The sequence below is a fragment of the Tympanuchus pallidicinctus genome, unplaced genomic scaffold (assembly GCF_026119805.1).
Source record: "Tympanuchus pallidicinctus isolate F22 unplaced genomic scaffold, pur_lepc_1.0 scaffold5, whole genome shotgun sequence".
Lineage (NCBI taxonomy): Eukaryota > Metazoa > Chordata > Aves > Galliformes > Phasianidae > Tympanuchus > Tympanuchus pallidicinctus.
Genome location: NW_026294769.1, coordinates 6,973,580 through 6,998,899, shown reverse-complemented (window position 1 = coordinate 6,998,899; position 25,320 = coordinate 6,973,580). Strand labels below are relative to the sequence as shown.

At 37.4% G+C, this 25,320-nt stretch overlaps 1 protein-coding gene across 6 annotated transcripts in view; it reads right to left on the bottom strand.

Annotated features, from left to right (window-relative positions):
* The window catches only part of CTNND2 (catenin delta 2), a 612,391-nt gene that overhangs the window by 288,646 nt on the left and 298,425 nt on the right, over positions 1-25,320 (bottom strand). For all 6 annotated transcript variants that reach the window (XM_052703881.1, XM_052703884.1, XM_052703886.1 and 3 more), the window contains exons 4-5: positions 3,772-3,806; positions 3,190-3,306 (exon numbers count right to left, since the gene is read on the bottom strand). In XM_052703881.1, the coding sequence (XP_052559841.1) occupies positions 3,190-3,306; positions 3,772-3,806 (152 nt within the window). The remainder of the gene's footprint in view (positions 1-3,189; positions 3,307-3,771; positions 3,807-25,320) is intronic.

Sequence of the window (25,320 nt, the reverse complement as noted above, 5' to 3'; positions counted from 1 at the left end):
GGCCTTCCTTGAAAATGGTCCAACACAAAGGAAAAAAACAAACTCTCGTGGATTACCCTGTGACACTCAATATTCAAGTTCCAATGCATCACAAACAATGCTTTTTATGAAGTGAGACGTTTATCTCACTTCCTATGTAGAAACTGAATGAATTACGATGAAAATTGTCTATGAAATGCAAATGCTGTGAAATACTCCAGAGTAAGTCCTAGATTTCCCTTTGTATAACTTTTTGTATATTTGAGACACTGCTACCACAGTTCAACTAGATGTGTTTCTTCTCAACACACCTGTGGATGAGCCAGTAACATACAAAACAATGTACTGGAAAAAGGTAACTTGAATGATTTCCTAACTATCACATCAGAACTTTAGGATGCAAAGGAGAGATAAAAATCAGCTTTAAGTGAGAAGCGGAACTATTAAATACGTAATTTTTGTTTTCATTTAATATCTATGTTCTCATTGTGTAGAGAAGTTAATAGTGCTCAAGATGAAATCACAGAATGATAGAATCGCAGGGGTTGGGAAGGACCTCAAGAGATCATCGAACCCAACCCCCTGCTACAGCAGGTACCCTACAGTAAGTCACATAGGTAAGCATCTACAGAGGTCTTAAATATCTCCATAGAAGGAGACTCTACAACCTCTCTGGGCAATCTGTTCCAGTGCTCCGTTGCCTTACCACAAGGAAATTCTTCTGCATGTTAGTATATAACTTCCTATGTTCAAGAGTTAGGCCATTGCTCCTTGCCCTGTTGCATCACCAAGAAGAGGCTGGCCTCATCCAGCCTTGCTTCCCAGCTTCCCTTTAGGTATTTATAAGCATTTCTTAGATCCCTTCTCAGTCTTCTCTTCCTTAGGCTGAAGAGACCAGGTTACCAAGCCATTCCTTATAGGGGAGATGCTCCAGGCCCCTTACCATTGTTGTGGCCCTTCACTGGATTCCTGGATCCTTGTCTTTTTCGAACCCAAACTGGACAAAGTAGCTTAAATGCAGCCTCACCAGTGCAGAGTAGAGGGGGAGACTTCCCTTGACCTGCTAGCCACACTCTTTTTAATGCACTCCAGGATAACACTGGCCTTCTTGGTCACAGAGGCACACTGCTGGCTCATGGCCAATCTGTTACTGCACAATCTAAACCTTAGCTTTAGGGTAAATGAAGCATTGACAGAAAATGTACAAAACAAAATACGGTAATAATTGCTGTAGAGTACAGTCACAAGAAAAAAAAAATATTCTGCATAGACAGTCTTGATAATGGTGCTTTTAACTTTGCAAACAGAATAGCATTTTAACTGATGTATCTGTTAAATTTTATTCTAAATTGAAAACAGACTCCCAAACAAAAAGAAAAATCCAGTGTATGACATCCCGCATTTATGATCGATTAACTGCAACTGTTGGCTTTGGCATCTATATCTGATTCTTAATTAACAACCATAAATAGCAAACGGCAATCTAGTTTCACCACATTCCTATTTGATTCCTATATTTCTGTGACACTCCTCAGAAATTTGTTTGAACAGCAGTTACCTTCACCTATCCAGATTTCTTTCTACCTGCTATCCTCATCCTTCCCTAACATTTTTCTTAGTTTTCATCTCTTCATCCAGTTTCTGCAATGCCCACCCATAGGAGCTTCTGGCTTTCAACCTTCCCTATTGCAGTCCACGCAGATTCATTTTTCTATCTAATGTATGAAAACAATTGTGATCAGTCATTCAGTCTGTTTCTTCTCACTCTAAATACACTTCTGAATACAATAGAGTAAGAGGTGGAAAACTCAGGGCAACTTATAAGGGCTTAAACTGTTGCATCATGCTTTCCCTACAGAAAATTTTTCTCAGGTCAAAGAGCATCTTACCAAAACTGTTAGTGATGCTGTGGGCCCAGAAATCTTGTGTACATGAAAAGTGAAACACTATCTACTGTCCCAGGACTGTCAACTTTGAATCTGATTGCAAATCTTGTTTTAAAATAATGAAAAATGTTATGATAACTTAAAATTCTGCATTCAGCCTTGCACTGCTTTGCTTTCACTTGAAATGATGACATTTCAGGTGACAACTCACCATTGCTTTGCAGAAGGCTGCTGTCACATTCCATTAGCCTTTCCACAGGAAAGGGAAATCATTCCCTTTGGTTTTAAGAAAGCTGAATTTGGGCAACCACCCTGAAAGATGTGTCTCAGTCACAGGGTACTAAGCAGCAAGGGACTGAAAAAGACAAAAATGGCTCAAGGGAGCAAAGAGGAAGACATATAGAGGAATAAAAGAGAAAATTGAAAAGCGTAGGTAAGGTCAGGAGCAGCGGCAGGAGTGATGGGAAAGTGTGTATAGTTTGTGGCACACAGCAACAGTGTATCAGAAAGGAGACTGAGGAAAAGCAAAGGAAAATCGGGAACTAATTTGCATCTTCAGTGCCCACCATTACATCTCATCTCAGACTTGTCAGCCTGTTGGAAAGCTTTGTTTCAGTGCCTGTGACTTCAGAGCACATGCATTTGTAGATATGTGCTCTACAAATACACGGGGCGGCACGTCCCTGTTCTTTACTCACTGCAGCTTTGATTCACTTCTCCAGCTGCTGATCCTAGCAGAGGACCTATCTACTCAAAGCACTCTTCTGCAAACAAGAACAGCTACCAAATGACCACTGAACCAAAATCTGAGGAAAAGCCTCATCTTTCTTGCTGCTGGTGGTGTTCTGTGCATCATCCTTAAATAGTTCAGCAATTATGGCCCATTTATCCATTTGAAAATGTTGGTCCTAGAGACTATCAGCTATTAGCTAACAAGTGACATCACACCACCTCACATTTCAATTACTACTTTTGCATACTGAAGCAATGCTGCTTTAAAGATGCTTCTGTAGTGATGATGTTGAAGTCTTGTGTCATGACCTTGTAATACAGTATGGCCATACTGCAATTTCTAAATGTATTCCTTAAAATACATTCCATGGGGCTTCTGCCCACAGACTGCCAGTGAAATTCTCTCAATTACAAAGAAAATCAAAAATCAAATTGGAAATGCAGGGAGCCAATTTTCCTGCTCCCAGCTACACTGTCTTCTGCTGATTTGAGAAAATAATGAGAAAAACATTCTAATACATGTATTCAGTTTTAAAGCATGAAGTATTACAAATAACTGGGGGTTCTGAAAAGCACATTTTTAGCAACTTACTTTCACTGGCTGAATAGTCCTGTGGATCAAGTATCCCTGATTCTTGCAGTGATCTAATGCAGGAGTCCACCAGCTCCAGACCTGTAGTGAGCTCATCTTCTATATCCTTCTGACCATCTGTAATAACATTAACATAAAAAAGTATAAGAAAAACAAAAGATAAAACTAGTTCCGTGCTATCACGTACATATATCAGTTATAGCCGATGAAGGAATGAAAAACACACCCAAATGGCACCTTCAGAGCAGGCTGGCCACATTGATCCAGGAGAGTTATGCTGCCCTTTAACAGTTTGGCTTTGGATTAATAAAAGCAAACTAAGGAAGCACAGGTCTTATCTTAAGAAAAACCTAGAGACCAGTGCCCTCTCTCAAAACTTTGCTTTATTCTATCTCTGTAGATGCTCCATTTGCCAACCCTAACCACTTTTGCCAAGTTCTACAATTTTTTCAGCAGAGTTTTCAAACACTAGAAAACACCCAACAAGTGCATAAAAGCATTGCTGTTCTCCACTCTACCTTATTTGGGAAGCAAGCTTTATGGGAGAGAATGTATATAATACTCTAATGATAAGTTTATTACCTTGTGTTTGCCAGTGAAACTGCTCTTCTGTTGAACTGCAAAGAAAAAGAAAAAGTATTAATTTTTTATGAAATGATTCAGTACCGTGCCACCAATACGCAGATCTAAATATATTCTGAAGAAACTGACCTAAGAATAAATAGCAGAATTTATGAAGCATTATTTTATGTATATTTCTTTTTTTTTTTTCAGGAATAACTTGCACAGCATTCATTCAGCAAGGAAAAATAAACTATTTATTAACTAAATAATTCAAAATGTACATACAGAAGCCACTATTTTAGTCTCAATGTAGACTGTTGCAAAGCTAAATTGTCAACATTTTGCAACTTCTGGAGATTTTATTAGAGAAATAGGATTTTCCTGTTTTTTTTTTTTTTTTTTTTTTTTTTTTTTTTTTTTTTTTTTGACTGCTTTCTCAAGTGAGCAGTTACCTCTGTTTTTTGGTTTTTTTTTTTTAAAATGAATTTACATGCATTGTTCCTGGTCCTACTTATGTACATTTTTATTATTCAAAAGTGCAGCTAAGTTAATTGAATTAGCCAGCACAAGAAAGTAAACTTAGAAGTGTTTGTGCTTTCATATACAAGCCCTTAAGCAATGGAAGGTCTTAATTTATAATTATGAGGGTATACATTAGAATATAGGTTAGAGTAGCATGTTTTTTTTTTTTCTTTTTTTTTCTTTTTTTTTTTTCCTTAGTGGATATAATGAAGGATATGATTAATTAGGCAATGAATACACTTTACTCAAAGGCATGATGTGCCTGTCCTTCACTACAGATCTTTCTTACAAGCCAAGAATACAAAAAGGTTTGAAGTCATTCATAATACTTTTATAATAATAGTGAATTGATTGTTATAGTCATGATTAAAACTGTACATCTTCTGTACATCTTTACACCTATTGGTAAAATAAAAATCAACAGGAACAACAAAAAAAAACAAGACAAATTATTTTGAAGAGTTCAAGCAAAACAAATATTTATTTCTGATGTCAAGAATAATTGCTCTTCCTAGAAGCACATGGGTTTTAAATCTTGAATAGTTTTCTCCTTTCCTAGTGGATGCTGAACCTCTTACGAATATGTGAATAGAGCTCCTTGCATCTATGTCCTGTGAACAAGAATAATATAAATGAAATGAAATGCTTCTTTCTAGATGAAAATAACCTAAGTTAATTATTGATCAAATTTGGTAGTTTTTTTTAAAAAAGGATAATTGACTAATTTACATATAAATAGTACTAAAAGCATGTTTTAATTTCCAGCTGGCATCACAAGTGTTAATCTGACAAATTCAAATCTACAGATCATCATTAATTTCCAAATATCCTCCACCTGTGGCTTACTTTGATGCACTGGTGTGGGGTTTCATAGATTAAGAAGCTAGTCCTTCGATCAGACACTCAGCTAAAATGTTTGCACTCGAGTGCATTGAAGCTAATAATATTGAAGATAAACACAGCCAGAGTCCTCTGGCAAATAATTATGGCAAAGTACTGAACTGAAGAGATGATTTTAATTGAAAATGCCTTTTCAAATGTAGCCTTGACCCCATTTGGTGGTGACAAGGGACAGTGGCTCTTTTTGCAGTTCTGTTTGTCCGACTTTTCAAACTGAATGTTCAGTTGGCACCAGTTGGCAGATGTTTCAAAGCAAAGTGAGCAACTTGAAAGCATTCTGCCTTTCTGGCATTAGGGTCATCCATAATATGCAGCATATATTTCCCCACTATACAGACCCACCTCCAGAACTGAGTTTTCTACATAAGTGATAGATACTACTTCAAGTGACACCACAAAATTCAATACCTCAGGTAGATTTCTTGCTGGCAAAACAGATTTCTAAATCTTGTGGGCAACAACACTGAGTGTCATCTCATCCATGTCAGTGAGAAAAGAAACTCCATGTCTGTGCACAAAGAGTGAGCTATCTGGATAGATACCCAGGGATTGTCTTTCAATGCAGGTGCCAGAGGGCAGCGAGGGCAGGCTGCTCCATAGGGATGCTGAGCAGGGGGCTGGGGTGGTGGCAGTGCAGAGACCTCTGGGAGTTGGGGCAGGGTCTGCATCGGGACTGGGTTCCAAAACTGCGCCCAGAGGCAGAATGTGAAAATTCACTTTCTTTGTCTCTCACACACAAATATATTGGTGCAAATGAACATCAGTGCATATGACTGTTATTCAAGTCACATGCCTTATTGATCTTTAAAAGAGCACTGCAACAAAGACCCTTAATTCTTGGTGGGAGGGAGTTCAGGACTACAAGTCGCTCTGTCTGGCACGTCTGTTGATTTATCACAGAGCCTGCATACACACTTTAAGGGCAAACCCACACTGTTGTATTCCTTTGATTACCCAAGAAGAGTTCTTGTGCCTCTTTGTGTGGAGAAGTCATTAAGTTTCCACTCATCCCATTTTTGAGGAAGTGCTGCAATGATCTGCTACATAAAATGTTTCTTTCTATTGTTTTCTAAAACAATTCATTAAATTATATCTAACCCTACTGTGCAACAGCTACGAAAGGACTTGTACGAGGAGCTGTATCAGCTACAATCTTTCCAATTACTTTTGCAATGGAGCCTCACAAACATAGCTGTATGTAATTACAGGCAGATACTGTCTCACTGATTTTAAAATTGCTATTCTGGAAGTTCTCACTTGTGGAAGGTGGAACAAAAAAGATTCAGAGACATTTCACAAAAAGCATGGAGGTTGAGAAGCACTAATATTCTGGTTCAAGCAAAGGAGGAACAGTTCTTAAATAATCAGTATATTTTCTTTAATATTTTGTAAATAAACCAACCTTTGGTATCAACTGTGTAAGAAAAAAAAAAAAAAGGAGATAAGAATAAATCTGATATAATTCCTACCAATTACTACAGAAAAAGGTCCTAATTGCCACCCAGTTCCATACTATTTCTTGGTTGCCCAATTTAAATTACATCAGAATTTCTGACTGCAATAATCACCTCTATAGATGGGACACAGTCATCTCTCCTAAATCACACTCTATTAGTCAGCTATGGTATCAACTCAGCTGTCACGTCAACAAGTCCTTTTGATGGTCCAACAAATCTAATCTAATACTTTACAACAGTCATCAAAATTGTAAAAATAAAAAAAAGTAATAAAAAACCCCACTCCTCAAATCCCCTAATACTTTACTCATCACTGACCTTTTGTACCCTTTGAATTTCAAAGAAACTTTTAAAATTGTTACAGATTTCCTCAGATTACAGTGCCAGAAAACTGGCATAGTCTCCTTCTGTATTCAGGACCTGTCTGGATGCCTACCTGTACAACCTATTGTAGGGAACCTGCTTTAGCAGGGGATTGGAGTCGAGGATCTTTTGAGGTTCCTTCCAAGCTTTGCAATTCTGTGATTCTGTGAAAACTCTTAGTTAATTCCCACCTGTATTAGAAAGGCCTTGCTACAAATTCTTGAGATGAAAGGGAATTGTCTTTTTTTTTTCCTCTTTTCTCTTTTCTAGTTTCCCTTTCCTTGTTTCCCTCTCCTTCCCCCTTCCCCCTTCCCCTCCCTCTCCTCTCCTCTCCTCTCCTCTCCTCTCCTCTCCTCTCCTCTCCTCTCCTCTCCTCTCCTCTCCTCTCCTCTCCTCTCCTCTCCTCTCCTCTCCTCTCCTCTCCTCTCCTCTCCTCTCCTCTCCTCTCCTCTCCTCTCCTCTCCTCTCCTCTCCTCTCCTCTCCTCTCCTCTCCTCTCCTCTCCTCTCCTCTCCTCTCCTCTCCTCTCCTCTCCTCTCCTCTGCTATTTAATGGAGAGAGCAAAATATAGTCCATAAAATATAGTCCAAAGATGGACTGTGTGGGCAGCATTTTCTTAGCAATGACGCTATCATTGTAGCTGTGAAATAGTGGTTCACCTCCTTTTGTGCACATTTTTATAAGCATGGCAAGAAAGCTCTTGTTCATGTTTAATGAAAATACATTGCTAATGGTGGTGATAATGTTGAAAAATAGTGTTCTGTAGCTGAGTTTTCACTATCAAGTAGAGTTATTGTGCTCCTTGCATCCGTTGTAGCTTCCATGGAAATAAATAGGAGACATTATTTTTGGAGTGGCCTGAGTTGTAAGAGACACATAAAGATGACAGTCACACAGAGCAGAGCTCAGCGCTGCCCCTGCGCTCCCTGTGAGGAGCTGCAGCCGCCATCAGGCCTCCCCTCAGCTCCTCTGCTCTGCGCTGCACAAACCGAGTGACCTCAGCTGCTCCTCATCCATCTTGCCCTCTAGACCCCTCACCATCTTCATAGCCTTCCTTCGGACAATCTGTAATAGTTCTACGTTAGTTAAAAATAATCAACAAAACCCTTTTTTTCCCTGAAACTTTATGGATTTGGACTTTGGTTGCAGGCAATTAACTTCTTAAGAAACAGAATGCAATATAAATAAAATTCCTTTGAGGAAATCCACTTCTGTGCATTTGATCATTGCAGTATTTCTTTCTGGAATAGCTAAGCACTACAGCACTTCTGTTCAAGGCTTCAAACGTAAAATGCAGATTGAACTAAGAGACTCAGGCTGACCACTGCTTTAAGTAAATTATTTTAAGCATGATTTCACTTAGTTAGGAGTATTTCAACCACACTATTTGTCCTGTATTGTCCTCAGTAGCCAGTAAAAAAGTGGTTTTGTCTGTTTTTTTGAGGAATGACTCATTTTGAGTTCAGCACTTCCTTGGGGAAATAATGCAGACAGAAGCTAGACAGGCTGTACCTTGAAGAAAGCACGTTCCATGCAGAAACCTCCCAACACACAAATGGTCTGACACTGCGTGAAATTACACATCACACCACTTCCAATTCCCTTCCCTTACAGCCTCTTCACATTAGCTTCACTCAGCTCCTTCCAAGACACTGACCCCTCGAGCTCTTTGCCTTCTCCTCTTTCTACTGAAACAACCCTTTCCCTTTCCCTTTCCCTTTCCCTCTCCCTTTCCCTCTCCCTTTCCCCTTCCCTTTTCCCCTTTTCTTTCCTCTTTCCCTTCCCCTTTCCCTCTCCTTTCCTACTGAAGAAAAGACAGACTTTTTTGCTTAGCTGATAATTTTGCTGTTCCCCTTCCCACAGCTTAGGCCGGCTATCTGCTTGGGCCAGGATCAAACACCCTCTGTGCCAAAATATAGGGTGGATGTCCCTTGTAACTAACAAAATATATTCTTAACATTAATATATTTCTGCATTTTTAGATTAAATAAATTGCCATCTCCACCTTATATATATTGTTTTATTTCTTTTATTTGTGTACTCTCCACCAGATGTGTGACTTGAGACATTGCCATGAAACAGGAAAAGGTTCTACAGGGAGCAGAAAAAAAAATTTGATCATTTTTAGGGGAAGATTAAATAAATGATTTAATATATGCCTTAAAAAGACAAGTTTACTTGATGTGTTAAATTATTTTCTGTGGAGCCAAAGAAGGGATAATCATGTAACAATTTAGGTTGGAACAATTTCAGGACATCACTTATCCAGCCTCAACTTAATGCTGGGCTCCCTTCGAAGTTAGTTGCTAATGGCTGTGTGCTTCATGAAATGTTTTCACAAGGCACTGGAGAGACTGGTGAGTATCCTGCTGTTCAGGGTATTAATTCTCTTTTTTTTTTTTTAAAAGAGAAAATCAAAGCTTGTAAAAGGTGAACTCAGAAGAGTTTGGTGAGCTTAGAGGGGAGTCAACTCTTTGAAAGGGTAGATAACAACAGGACAAGGGGAAATGGTTTTAAGTTGGAGGAGGGAAGATTTAGGTTGGATGTTAGGGGGAAATTATTTACAGAGAGAGTGGTGAGGTGCTGGAACAGGCTGCCCAGAGAGGTTGTGGATGCCCCGTCCCTGGAGGTGTTCAAGGACACATTGGATGGAGCCCTGGGCAGCCTGGTCTAGTATTAAATGGGGAGGTTGGTGGCCCTGCCTATGGCAGGGAGGTTGGAGATTCATGATAACTGAGGTTCCTTTCAACTGAGGCTATTCTGTGATTCTCTGTGCTACAAGAACAAAGAGTTTCATTGAAATTTGAGCTGGAAATTTAGATAATGTACCAAAATATCATGGAAATAACCATCCCACTTGTGGTGAGAGGGCCCACTCTCACCTGTTCTTGTAATGTTCTTTGATAAATCTGTTAGAAAGAGCAGATGCTAGTTTAAACTTAAGGGAGCTGGACTAGATCCCAAGATGGTCCGTCCAGTTCAGCCTTTTAATTACTCTCAGGCTGTTATCCTGAAGCTTGATGAAGCCTAATGATTGTTACATGATGTAGCACACACACAACTGCCTATTTTAGTTTCTCAGACTATCAGAAGCACAAAGAAATGGAGAAATTCAGTCACTCAAGAAGCAGGCAGCACCAAGAATCACATATGCAAAAAATGACGACCCTTAAATCTACTTTTCAGTGGATGAATATAAAGGCAGCAGAGAACTACTTTCCAAACTAAGTTGTTGGGTAGATGTAAAAGTAATTTGGCCGATTAGATGGGTGTTAAGCAGCTGAATCAACCCTTGAACAACTGCTATTGATTTATGATTTCAACTATGGAAGTGAAAATTCTTATTTCTAAACTGTCTGTTGGTATACAGAGCTGACAAATTATCCAAGTAACCAAAACGGCGCATGGTAATAATGGCTATTCAGCTATATGGATAACGTTTAATCACATATTCATTACTGAAAATGACTAAAATTACATTAATGCAAGCTGACAAAAAAATAAATGTAACCTCCAGACAGATCTGGAGTTTTGCCCTATAAAAATACAGTCTTTTATTTGAGATTTTTTCCCTACTAATGCTCAGAGGGGAAAAAAATAATCAGTTCCCTAAGACGGTAATACTCATTAATTCATCGCCTAGAAATTACTAAAGAAATATGTAATATATTTTTAAGAGTAGGTATGCATTAAAAAGAATAATCTTAAACAGTAAAAAGATGTCCTTATAGCAATTTGAAAAAAATAAACTTTCAGACAACATGCTAATGCAATGGATAACAAAAACATTTTGCACTGCCTTTATTCCTAGAAGAATATTACAATATAAAATGTTGTTAAATAGTCATTTGACAACAAGAGCAATCCTTTGCAATTGTTTTGTTAACAAAAGGATGAAACTACCTTTCTACTTAAAAATACTGTACATCTGGAACATGAAGTTTCACTGTGTGGCTCAGTATTCAATCTTTTCACCCTGCTAGATGTACATAATCCACACATTTCGTTACTGAATTAAAGCTGCAAGAGAATTTTGAAGTTGTGGTTTTCTGCTATTGTGTGCACTGACTTTAAGTTTAAGATCTGCCAGATAGATACACCATGAAGGGCTACAGTAGTAACAGCAGTGAGAGTGAAAATCAGATCAAATCAAGAGACAAATGCCCAGCTGATCTCAGAAATTCTGCTAATTGCTTCTGGCTTTCATCTGGCTTCTCTATAATCTAACACCAAAATTCTTGTTTGCATCTGTAACCATGCAGCTGATTTTGTTCTTAAACCCGTTCTTCAGCTCTCTTGCTTCTTCTGGTTTGGGCAGTCTTTCATGGAAAACAAAATCCTACCCTGTATTTCCATATTATTGTTCCTTTAAACTGCCAAAAAGACCATTTTTCTCTGCATAAAAACCTGGAAGTGTGAAATTCACAGTGCACTAGAGTTTAATTTTACTCTTCTTCTTCTTCTTTTTTTTTTTTTTATCTTCAATTTGTGCAAATTAGAACAGTGAAAGACGTTTGTTATCTATTTGCCACAAACTCTCCTGATGCAAATCTAGCCCCAGTGCACCAGACAGGTGACTTAATATTACAGGTTCTCACATTGAGTTCCAAAAAAATCCAAGAAAGTTAGCTGTATATGTTAATCACCTGTAAAAATGTAAGAAATTGGTTATTCTACCATCTCTGATAGCACTGTGGTCATAACTCAGTAGCTCTCAATAGCAGAATTTAACTGCAGTGAAGGCTTGTTTGATAAAAATCTAATTATATCCATTGGCATCCTCAAAGCATCTGAAATTAAAAAGTGGTAGCACTTAAAAGTGTTAAGATAGGGCACTGATCTTCATTCTGCTCAAGGGGCCACCTAGTATTTTCTGGAGAAATGGTATAATTATGCAGCAAAATGTTAAACTGTATTAGATTAAATGGAAGCACTCATTTTGTAACTGCTGAATAATCAGACAAAGGAAATGAAACACATCCCAAGTAACTTCACAGTGGGAGATACAGAACCATGCTCAATTTTTAAAAGCCTTTTTTTTTTTTTTTTTTTTTGGTGAAAGGATTCCGAAATTTTAGGAAAACTCACCTGTTGGCCACCTGTGCAAATCCCTCTCTAGGATTTGTTAACATCACTTTTTCAAAACAATTAATCAAAATTCTTTCATCTCCAGAGCTGACAGATGTGGAGTCCAGTTCAGTTTCACACAGTGCATGTCACTAAGCTAAACCTATGCCCTATCCTATAACCTATTCACATGTGCCATCATCCAAAACATGCACACATGACACAATAGTTTCCAGCTTTGTTTTTGTTTTTCTTTTCTATAATTACTGTAAATGAAACTTCAGGAGTTTCTCTACTGAGTTATCTCATCATTTTACTAACTATACAAGTTTTAAATATCTTTTGAATATCCTTTTAAATATCCTTTTAAATATAACAATCTAGAAGATACTCGTAAAATCAATTAGTTTATATTTTTCTACTCATCCAGTCAGTCTAGAAAACAGACCAGTCAAAAAGCAAAATCTGCTTCTATAGGCAAAATAAAGCAAAGAGAGAGAAAGATGATTTCCCCTAAATACGAATCAAAACAAATCTTTTCTGGACTTGACAAAATTCATTTCTCCAAGTATAGAAATGTTACAGCTAGCAGGTGGAAACAATTAAGAAAACAAACCACCGTGTGTTGCAGCCCTTTTGAGAAGAAACAGTCTTAGAACATTAGTGTAAGGACAGCGCTGAAAGCAGAGATGGACTTCTATTCCAACCACTTCTCTCAACACCCTGCTCACAGCAGGCTCATCTGGCACTGGCTAGGAGGCATGGCCATTCTTCAAGTGTTAATAATTGTGTCCAGATCTTAATGTGCTTTTAAATAATAAAAAGGGTAAGGATAAGAGTCTATAAAGAACACTTGAAAGCATCCACTGACGTATGGTGGTCAGTATGGTGAACTATACAATCTCCACTTTCTAAACAACATTACAAAGTATTGTACCTATTTAAGAAATGGAGGAAGAAAATTAAATAGCCACCACCTAAGCCTAAGCTGACTTTCATAGTTTAATTTGCTAATAATTAGAATTCTAATGGCTCCTAGAAAATGAAATATATGCCCAGAATTTGATTAAGGCTTCACACGGCACATAAAACAGTAGATTTCTCCAAGAGAGTATAAAAAGGGAAATATAGATCTAATATCTGGAATTTCATCAGGCCAGATAATCCATTATCTGCTGACACTGCTTAATTCATAGGTTAAAAATAAAGTGAGGATCATTAAAAGGTTTTTTAGCAGAAGATGTAAAAAATGGACAAACAAGGCAACCAGTATGCTGAAGTGAGGCTGAGCAGAAGGGAAACGACAGAGTTTCTCAAAAATCAGTGTTGGGATTAAACTTGGACTTTTCTCCAGGTCTAAGACAAACTGAAGATGATGCAAGATCAGTACCTGGAATGTATTACACCAGTCTTCTGATACCAAAGAAAGACTGGACTTATTGATTCTCAAGTTAATTTCAGATGAGATTAAACCTCATCTTACTCTTACTTGAATTTAATTTCAACAGCAAACTGAGTCTGAAAAACATTTTCCATCTCCTTGGATGAATAGTTAATTTTTCATAATGAGAAAAAAGAATTAATGGATTTCAAAGAAGTTATTGAAAAAAATTAAAGGAATTCTGAAAATACTTTATGGTCATCTATAAAATACAGCTAATAATTACTAGATTGCCTAGTTTATCCCTGTTTATTTCTCAACAATAAATAAATCTGACCAAACTGCAATTTTGCTGGTTTGGAAACCTTTAGCACTTTTTTTTCCTGCACTTTCTAACTATTCTAACCTCTTCCCATCTTCTGACTTTTTGTCTGCCTTTGAAAAAGCCTTAATGGAACTTGTAGGAAAACTGAGCTCACTGGAATCCCAAAGAATATGCGTCCACTGAATAAATAATCATAATCATATTATAAATTATTCATGGATTCTTTAATTCTCCCTATTCAGTTCAGATTTTACCCAAATCTGTAGGAGCTGAGAAGGGACAAAAGTCAGTGAGTCAAAGTGAAATACAAGCAGTTCCGCCTGAACTCCACAAACCATTTTTGTCCTGTGTGGCTGACAGAACCCTGGCACAGGTTGCCCAGAAAGGCTGTGAATTCTGCTCCTTGGAGATTTCCAAAAGCTGCCTGGACACGGGCCTCTGCTCCTTGCTCTGAATATCCCTGCTGGAAAACCGTTTGAAACAGATGGACCCAGTGTGCTATTTATATGAAGTTGGTATGTTTTGAGTATGTCATTATTTACATTCATTACACAAATTTCAATTCTGTAGACTCTACCCAATGCAGTGCTATCTGAAAAAAACAACTGTCTTGCGCTGAGTCTTGTACAGTGCTTTTAGAGTCATTGCCAGTCCTGTCCTGCTAATAAGGACCATTACGTGTGAGCCACCTGGCTGCATTTATTATTATTTAGCTTGCATTTAAGCTGTGGATGGCACCTCAAATGGGAAAAAGGGAAATTCAACCTCTATTTTATAATTCTTTATTGTGAAAATATGATACTGAATCGACAGAAGAAGAATCCCATGATACCATTTTCTCAGTTTCTTCTACATTTTCAGCAAAGTATTTGAAAGGAAACAACTATTTCAATTTCCTCTTGAGCAGAGAACAAGAAGACATATGTGTCATCACCTGAAAAACAACTGAAACTCAAGAATAAGCCTGCTTCCACTGAAATTCTCTATCGAAAGTGCTCACACAAGGTATGCATGTGACAGAGAGGGCAACCTTTCTCACTGCTGCAGAACAATCTGCCAAGAACAAACAGGGCATTACCTGAACTGCAATGCTGTCTGACAACAGATAGCCTTCTTCCCCTTTTTCCTTCAAGCCTCAAGTTTATATTAGAACAAAGAATAACCTAACACTTAGGAGAAAAAGAAATACAAATCATTCCTTGTCAGTCCATTCAGCTGCTACAAGGCATTTGACTCGAGCTGTTGTGTGTGGAAAATTCAACTTCTTGGGGTCAGGTGGCTCCACACTTACTCTGTAGTCTTCATTTTTCCACCAAGCTCAAGCTTACCTTCTTACATAAATGAATTCATAGTACCTGCCCAATTTTTTACTAAAGCGTCATCCACTTGAAAATGAGCCTGAAAAAGGTTATACCCGACCATGATGTGGGTTACCTGTCCTGATTTCACACTACTACGACCCTTCTAATTTCTAATTGCCTTGATCTCCTCACCAGCCTCTGACAAAAATCCCTCTATTTTTACTTTTGGATTACATATTGCTTCACTGCACCACTACATTAGATAGGTCTGCATTTTAAGTTACTGTATCAGAACAAAAGCAAAATCATACATTATGTAAATATCTTTCAAAAGTAAGGTTCTTTGTTTGTTTGCAATGTATGCTGTCACTTGTCAACTAACTACCTTTGTCTTAAGTGGGAAAAGAGTCACTACATCTCAGAAGTGCATGAGAACTGTTAAGTCGTAGCCTGAACCACTCACTGGTTGATCACCTGAGGTCAGATACAGCCCAATTAGAAGCAAAGAGGATGTGGCTGTTTGGGTTTTTTTCTAGGTTTTTGAAGATACTATCACCCTACATATCACAGAGTGAATCATATTCAGAATTCATTTAACCTTTAAAATATTCTTATCATAAACATTTTTTTCTCTTTTCATCTGACTTCTGGGTCTAAACATTGCTCTACTGTTTTATCTATTTCCATCTTTAAGGCTATGAGTGGTATTTTGATTTTTATACAAATGCATTACTGGATCCAGCCAGTACAATTATTACCAAGACCTTTGTAGCCTAAACTGAACTGTAGAAACATTTAACTACAGCCTACTTAAATGAATACTCCTGAAGAAATAACACATCCCCAGGAAGATGGTTATTTAATAGGATTTTATTGTCCACTGAATACAAAGTCTGAAATTAGGAACTTCTACAGATGGACATACATAGGATACACTTTCAGGCACAGCTGCAATAATTTCAAGATGTTAGTATTTCACCGAATGTCTCCAAGGCAATATAAAAAAAAAAATAGACAGAATGAAGTCCATAATTTACCTAAGAATCAAATACAGATACAAGTAAATTTAAGAGAAGTTACGTATACAAAGAAGAAGGCACACGTACAAAAAAACAGAAACAAATAATAGAAATTGATTCTTTATCAGTGAGAAAGACACCAAACTAATACATTCGGTGCTCAGAATGAAGATACAATGAGGCCCTGCATCTGAAAATCCCACATTAATATATGCACTTATAACTATTCTTTCTTAACTTTCAAAACCCAACACCCTTTAGATCAAACTGAGGCTCTGGATTCCCTTGTCTAATTATAAGAAACTAAGAAGTGCTCTGCTCTTCAGCTATTTCTCTATTAATTGAAGGGAAAGGTGCTTAGATGAAAATAAAACATGGTTTAGTGTCAGTCTGGAGGTGAACATTTTGACTATCATAATTTAATTATGCAGATAACAGGACAGAGTGCAATTTCAGCAGGTTCACAGATAATGTGAAATTCTGAGGAGTAACTGAAAGACCAGACCATTGTGCTGCCACTCAGACTTCAACAGACTGAAGAAACGGTCTGATAGATGTCACGTGAAGCTCAATAAGAGGAATGACATGTTCTGTATCTGGGCAAGAACACTGTCATGGGCTGGGATTTAAATACCTGTCAAGCAGCTTTGCAGAGAAGGACCAGAGGGTCGTACTGGATGAGAAATACATGAGAACATACCTTGTGGTATGGAAAGCTAATAGCATATCAGGCGGACCTGTGAAAAGCACTGCCAATGAAATGAAGGAAGTGATCCTCCCCCTGTACTCGGCATAAATGAGACACTTCTGGAGTGCTGAGCTGAATGCTGGAGAAGAGACGTGGACGTATTGGGAAGAGTTGAGTGAAGGGGCACAAAGGTGGAGCCTCTGCCATATGGGAGAAGGCTGAGAGAGCTGGGACTGTTTAGCCTCAAGAAGCAAAAGCTTGGGAGGATCTTACCAGTGTGTATAAATATGTAATGGGGGACAGAAAAGGAGACGGAACTACATTCCTCTCAGGGGTAGTAGGTGGGAGGACAGTTGATAATAGGCACAAATTAAAATGCAACAAATTTCACTTAAACAAAAAAGTGTTTTTCTTTTTTTTTTTTGTAAGTAAAGTGGCAAAGATTGAACAGAGAAATTGTGGAGCCCCACAGCCTTGGGCAGCATCTGATGACACTTTGAGCAGGGAGGCTGGAGAAGACACTCCAGAAGTGCTGCCTTAAAGCCTCAACCATTTTCTTATTTTACATCGGGATTTCAAGAAGATGGAGCATATTGGAATCCCTATGTAATTTTGCAAGCATGCAATGCTTTGTAAAGGAACAGACAAGTGGCAAAGAATTTCTACATTACTTCACTTACTCTGAAACCTTGTTGCTCAAACTAGGTAAGTTCTAAAACAGAATTAAAATTTAGCTGTGGCTGCTAAGTGTAACACAAAAAAAAACAAAGAAATTAACACAGGATCATCAGCTTCAACCTTCTCAGCTATGTAGAACACCAAAAAGAGTATGAAACTTTACACTTTACATGTATCACTTCAGCTTCTGTAGGAAAGCTAAGATTACATATCAGGGTTTTTTTTTTTTTTATTAGGAACATCACAGACTTGAAAACTGAAAAATATCTAGAATATCTTGTTCTTTCTGCAAATGTTGACATTGCAGCCCTCCACTAGAGGCACTTGAAATAAAGCTGAAGTGGAGATGAAGGGTCATGGTGTCATAACTAAACTAATTCCTGGCCCTGGTTCAGTTCTTGGATCCCTCTCAGCTGCCTCTCAGCAAGGCTCCCTGATACCTGTATGAACAGTTTCTGCAGGTCTGTGAGTCTCACCTGTCACGTTTTCCCAAGGCTGAAGCTAAAGAGATATCTGTCCCTGCCATTATGTGCATAACTCCTTACGGAGTGAATACCTCAGATAAAAATTCAGTTGAGCACTGCAGCTGCACACAGGGATGTCATCAGCAGAAGCTCTCTGACTGATTTACAGCACGAGGCTTCATTTTGATGTAGTGCTCTGGTTGCACACAAGGAAAAAATTGCACTCTTGTTATCCTTACACACTTTTCTGAGCTACAGTGCTAACTTTACTATAAATATAGCAATAAATATAGCATATAAATATAGCAAAGTATATAAATAGCAGAATATATAAATATATAAATATATTTGCTGTAAATATAGTGGTATATCTTGTTTTAAAATAATGTAATTAATGTAATTAAAAGCTATTTTAATAAGTTATTCCTTTCTTCATGAATATATATTATTACATAACTATTTTACTACTCTATTGTTAAGCCATTCTTATCTGAATTGGTAAGGTATTTGGATGACAGCATAGACACATCTTTGTAACGTAGAAAGTGAGACTGGCATTTCCAAAAAACAATCAAAAAAACAAAAGCAGCAAAATCAGGCAAAAGCTTAAAAAAAGGAAAAATTGAATAGAGAGATACTGGAACTCAGGCTCTTTCAACTTCGAGATCCCAAAGGGGTGACTGCCCCATCATCTCTTGGCCAGCTCAAAAAAAGGGACTGGGATTCCAAACCAAGACGACATCCTAAAAATTAGAAACATTTGCAGTTGCCCCCTAAAAAACCCTTGCCAGCATACATCAACTTAGCTGGATCAAAAGCAAGAACTGGAAATACCATTTCAGTTTTTAGAACATCCAGGATAAAAGCCGGGTTCATCCCATGTCCAAATTGCTCAGTAAATCTTATATTTCAAGAACAGCCTCGTGATAAATGTCAACTCTGTGCTACCTGCATTCCGTGAATATTTAAATTGAGATTTGTATACAAAACAGATTAGGATGACTTTTTAAAATTTTTATTTTTTAATTGAGGACATATTTTGGCCAAGAAAAAGCAACATTAAAGCCATGAGCTACAGATCTACATTCAGTCTGGATGGAGTTTGGAAAAGTTTGGAAAATATTTTTGCACAACCTTGAAGTGTACCAAATATATATATATATTTATAAATATATACAGATAAGTAGAATGCTTAAAATAAGAAAGTATGTGATACTATAGAATAATTACATTTGGAACTTGTGAAAAATAGTAATAGACAGATGGTCTCTACTTTTTACTCTGAAAAGTAAGAAAGAAAAAAAAAAAAGATGATCCTTGTCTGTTCGAATGAGATACTGAGATATGCACAGCAAACAAACATTGTAGATTTATTTATTTATTTTGCAAAGTCTGGCACGAGTTAAAATAACGATGATTTGATACTTGTACTTTTCTTTCATAAAACATGTAGCAGCAGCATCCCCATCTCAGCCCAACACTACCTGTCATTAAATTGTATACTTTTATCTGAGTTATGTTAGTATAGAAGATGAAACATTCACAATCATGAGACAAACTTATTTTTAAGACAATCAAATTATTCCATTATTGGGTACTATATCTCAGAACTGAGTGAATACCTATCAGGATTGTACCTTCCCTATAACTACCTGATTTTTTATAGCTATGTTCTTACAGTATGCTCAGCAAGGCATAGGCAGGTGATAAGTTGAGGATCTCATTTTATTGTCTAAATTGGAATCCAAACTGGAAAGGCGGACTTCTCAGCAAGATCGTCTGTGGGTTAGAATTGAGTTTTAGTTCAATTCATCCACAGACAAAAGTAATAGCAACAAAAAAAAAAAAAGAAGCATCTCATTTGTCAGTCTTAGCTCAGCACGAGGCAGGCTGGAAGACCTTATCTACCTCTCGCAAGACATCCTAGAGTACATTCTTGAAATAAGCAAGCCTATGATGTAGCTCCCAAATACTCGAGAGCATTTTAGCCTACACTTGATATCCTCTTTATGAACTCAGGAAACTTCTATTGTTTCTGTATGTCTATGCTGTTTTAAGAAAATCAGTCAATTAGAGCAAACAACGTATATAGAAATTTCCAGCTTTGTAGTAAATCAAATAATAAAGGGTGAAACCTGGGTGGTACTTTCAGCACTGCTGGGAGAAGGGTATCTCGCTAGAGTCAGGATAGAGCTATCAAAGATGCAAATCCCAGTTGTGAAAGACTGCCAAATTACTATGACACCGTACACATAGCTGCTCATAAATGTTCAGCAGTGATTTGGCAATCTCTGAACATTAAGATAATGTGTATTCATTGATTCCTCCAGGGAAAGGTGGGAAAAAGCTCAAGTTTAGTTCCATGTTAACTATTTCATGTTTCAGATTCTTTGGAAACCTTGAGAAAGGCCTGACATGGATTTTCAAAATATTACAAGAAAAAAGAAAATCAGCAAGGATGAAATAATATCTGCAGAGTTGATACAAAAGTAAAAAAAAAGCTTTCTCAGCAGACATTCACAGATACTAAGTATCGTTAAATATAACACTTGCTTATTTTGTTTAATTTTATCTGAGGATTTTTTACAGCACAATCGCTCTGAGGAGGACAAGATTATTGGCTAAACAATACAAACTTCATAATTGAAGTTGAGAACAAACATACACAGTTCGAAGGAAGTTTTTTTAAGGAAATTTAGAGGGGATTTTTTTTTTTTTTTTTTGGATAACATTATTTACTACCTAATGTTTCTTAAGCTCCAAGTTAAAAATACATAACATACTATATGTACATATAACATGAAACTAGTATACTTTATCTTCTCCAGAGAACTCGCATCATCTCTTTGGGTGCCAGATCCTGGATTAAAAGAGTAAGCTGAGATTTGTATGCTGGAATTCAATGTTTCAACAGGCAGCTCTGGGCAGAATGTGAGTCCTGTACTTCCCAGTTGGCCAGCAAAAACAGACTCCTAGAATTAATTAATACTCTGGTGGACTGGTATTTTGAAGGGAATGAGTGAAGCTCTGCCAGTGCAGACAGTGTTTCCTTAAAGCAAAACAATGGTGAAGTACATGATTACTGTACCATCTATTACCCCTGTTTACGAGGGTGGGTAGTGATAGGACAAAGGGAAAGGGTTATAAACTGAGACAGGGGAGGTTTAGGTTAGATATTAGGAGGAAGTTTCTCACTCAGAAAGTGGTGACACACTGGAACAGGTTGCCCAAGGAGGCTGTGGATGCCCCATCCCTGAAGACATTCAAGGCCAGGCTGGATGTGGCTCTGGGCAGCCTGGTCTGGTGGTTGGTGACCTGCACATAGCAGGGGGTTGAAACTAGGTGATCACTGTGGTCCTTTTCAACCCAGGCCGTTCTATGATCCTATGATTCTATTCACAGTAGCTTAATTATCATGATACATTTTTTGCTAGAGCAGAAACCAGCATTATCTAGACACTCCCAGTTCCTTAAGTATCTTGAGAAGAATGGTACCTCATCTTGTTAAACGGGCAAAATTGGGATGTTATTTATGCTAAAAAAAAAAAAAAAAAAAAAAAAAAAAAAAAAAAAAAAAGAAAGAAAGAAAGAAAGAAAGAAAAATAATTCTATGAATAAAGAAAACAAAAAGGTCTTGGCTTCATTTACTTACAAAATTGTGGTCTGTTGTTATAGATCACCATAAGAACTCCTCCTGGCAATGTCTAACACAATATGACTCCCAAACAGAGCTGCCATGCAGGGGGTAGAACCTGCATGTATCACTGACCACATTACACTAATTTTCAGCTGAGCTAACTCAGCCCGTAAGCAGCACTACAGGTTGCACAAACCGCTGTACATACTGTGATATAGATCGTATGGCTGCCTAACACCAGGCCTAGTAGTTAAAAAAAAAACAACAAAACAAAACCAAAAAAACAGGAAAGGTGGCCTCTTTTCCTTTCATGACCAGATACAGTTATCAGTATTATGAATATGGTGCAGGCGTACTACAAACTACAGGAACAGCCTTGTCTCAACAGAAAAGCCATCTCAACTTGTGCTCTGCTTCGAGACACAAGGATCTAATATGTTACACAGACTGAACTGTCCAAGCTGTTTAATAGCTTGAATAATGAAAAAGAGAAGATTGGATTTTTCAGTGGCAACAGGACAACTTAATACAGGAAGCCAGTTTTCCAACCAACAGGTTAATGTATTCCAGGTCTTTTAAAGAGGGTGGTAAATTATTTACCACAGATAGACAATTGCAAAATCTTAAAATGTTGAAGCACGTGAAGGGCAGTCACAGTAATCCAAACACAGGTCTATTTATGCTTGATCTCAAATTCTGATTGCCAATACCTACTGATTCAATGAGTTTCATAAAAGCTCAAGGTTAATCTCTCATACAATTCACACTTCGAAAATATTATTGATTAAATTTGAACTATACGGTCTAATTAGTACTTTATATTTAAACTTTTATCCTGGTAAAACACATACCAATTATATACATAATGACTGCAAGTTTACTTAGCACATAATAATATTCTACAAAATACAACTCCAATAAAAATTACATCCCAGCTCCTTCTTCATCCATGTGTAGCTGAAAGCTAAAAAGAAGAGCAAGAGACTGGCAGCAAATTTCTCCAAGAGACTGGCTCCAAGTTTCTCCCTGCCTCATCAGAGCACTTTTTAGACCACACAAGCCACTTTGTCACGTCACTTATACTCGTTATGAGATCATCTCTTCGTTCACACTGAAAAGTCTAATAACGCAGTGTGTTACTCTGAGCATAAGTTCTGAGATAAATTAGGCCTGATTAAAAACTGCTAGAGCTGAAATTATGTTGTGGAGTCACATATCAGTACCAGGACCAAAACAGCTGTATGGGACATCCGTGCTCTCCTCCCATGGAGTTGGCAGTTCAAATATAGCTGAAAGGATTATACGATTTCTTCGTCAGCCCACTTCTTTTTTGTTCTGGTAGCTGAGACTACTGATGGGTCTATTAAGATATTTGCTGTTTGCACTGACCGAGCTAGAACTGATCCCAAATGTCAATCAAAAAGATTTTCCTGAGAAAAGGCATTACCAAACTAATTTTATTCCCTTCTGAGATACAGAGTTTCATTTTTAAAAAGTAACAATGGATACAGTTTGCACAATACCTTTTTTTTTTTTCCAGATAGAAAATTGAGTAAAACCAAAATGCATGTTCATAAATGACTGACAGCTTTAGTGGCAAATGGGAGCAGTTTATAGGATTCTGCACAGCTAATGAACAGATCTTCACTGATGAGATGGAACTAAGCATTATAATCACTTTATAAAGCCTGTTGATGAGTAGAGTTGGTTAAATTGTTAGGTATGAGGGGAACAATTAGAAAGATTGCTTGTAATTACTTTCCTATATAAAAATGTGTATTGTAACAGCCAAAAGATGAGTAATTTTTTTTTTTTATTATTTTTTTTTTTTAAAAAAAGGTAATTCTCTCCTTTCATTGAGAATAGGAGATGTATCCTGAAAAAACAGAGGGCTCTAGGGATCATGGTGAACCATCTAGGTAGGTGAGAGCTGTTGCAGGACGTAATATAAAAAGTTTGTATGCAAAAAGAGAATAAAAAACACAAGAAGAAATGCTGTTTTGATGAAAGGCTTTGAGAAATAGTTGTGATATTTAAATATTGCTTACAGAAACCAAACTCAAAAGGGGTTATTGAAAGGATTGGAGAAAAAAAGTGAAGAATAATACAAATAAAACTGATTCAAATGCCTCTGTATGACCTGTCTGATTAAAACGCTTAGTTCGATCAGTTAATCAAGGAGATTGAAAGGTTCTCTGATTACAACACATGTAAAGCAGTTTCTCCCAGTCAAGGCACTGGAGTTTTCCTCTAGCACAGAAAGTGTAAAAGGAAAGCATTACAATAGCAAACTTGTTCTGAAAATCTGGCATAAATACTCATGAAGACAGCTAACCAGTACAGCTACAAGCTACCAAGAGCACTGGTAGACTCTCCATCGCCAATACCTACAAACCAAGAGGGTGAATTTCTCTGAAAATTATGTTAGGGTAAATAAATTATTCAAATACATATAGGCTGGCTGAAATGAAATGGCTTAAGAGATGGGAGAGGTTAGATCCAAGCGTTTAAAAGATCATTTATCCCCACAAAACATTTAAATACTGCACTTGGTACATACTGGCATATCAGGGAAAACACTATCTACTCATGCTCTAATGATTATGAAAGAAAATAGAAAAATCAGGGTCAGAGGTTACAGATTGAATTCTATTGTATCTGATATTTATTAAATAGATTTTTGGACATCGGTAACGTTCCAGTGGGCTGGGCCTAGACATCATTCTGCTTCTCTTCTGCACTTGCTTGACAACACTAGAGTTCTTTCCTGCTTTAAAATCCAACAGCCTGGAACACGGCCTTTCCATAATTTATGCAAAATAATTACACTGCATAGCATTATGTCCAAGTGCTCTACGAAAGGCCAAACAAGCTAGATCAGGTGTGTGAAAAGGTCGGTGTCTGCCCTATAAAGTATCAAAATAATATGAAGACAGATGAAAGTGAAGGTTAAGATGTGGGAAAGGAAAGAAAAAGGGGATCAAGAAGATGCTTGTCTTTCAGTTCTACGTGACAGTCGCTTAGCTCTCACTATCAGCCATTTCTGTAGCCACTACAGAACGCTCCCTTTTTATTCAGTGACCACAGCACAAGGAAGTCACTGAAGTCATCTAACTTCAGCAGCTTCCACACAAATGCAGAATATACCTGAGCTGGCAACTAGATTAGCTGAAAATTAGACTTTGAACCATACCAAATAGCTTGTCCCATCCCTGCACAAAAAGTCTTATGCAAACATTTTTAAAGGACAAAACGATACATATGTTGGAATAATTTATGTCTTTTTTGTACTTGCGCAAGAGGTTCAGTCTATTTCTATCAACTTTCCTTAATTCCCAGCTAGATAAAGAACAAATAAACGTCTTTAGCTGTCACGGGAAATTATGAAATCATGGGAGATCAGGAAATAATGATGAAATAAGGTGCTAAAATTCAGAGCTGTAGATTAAGCATCGTTCTTTATTTCAGATTTCACTTAAAGTATTATTATAATCACAAACACATAAGCATTCTCATCCACGTAGCTCACGGAATTGGCCGGATGATTGCAAAGACTTAAAGATGAAGTGCACTACAATGGATTATTCTAATTCTTGGCTGGCTTCAGAAAGCTGCGGGGCTTTGACAGCTGATTCTTGGCAGATGTGCTTCCATTTTAATACTGTTTATCTCCAAGTGATCTTACTTCAAGGCATTTGGTCTTTTATTTGGAATGTGTGATTGTCTTCTATCAGATCCGGCTAACCCCATGCAACCACTAAACTGA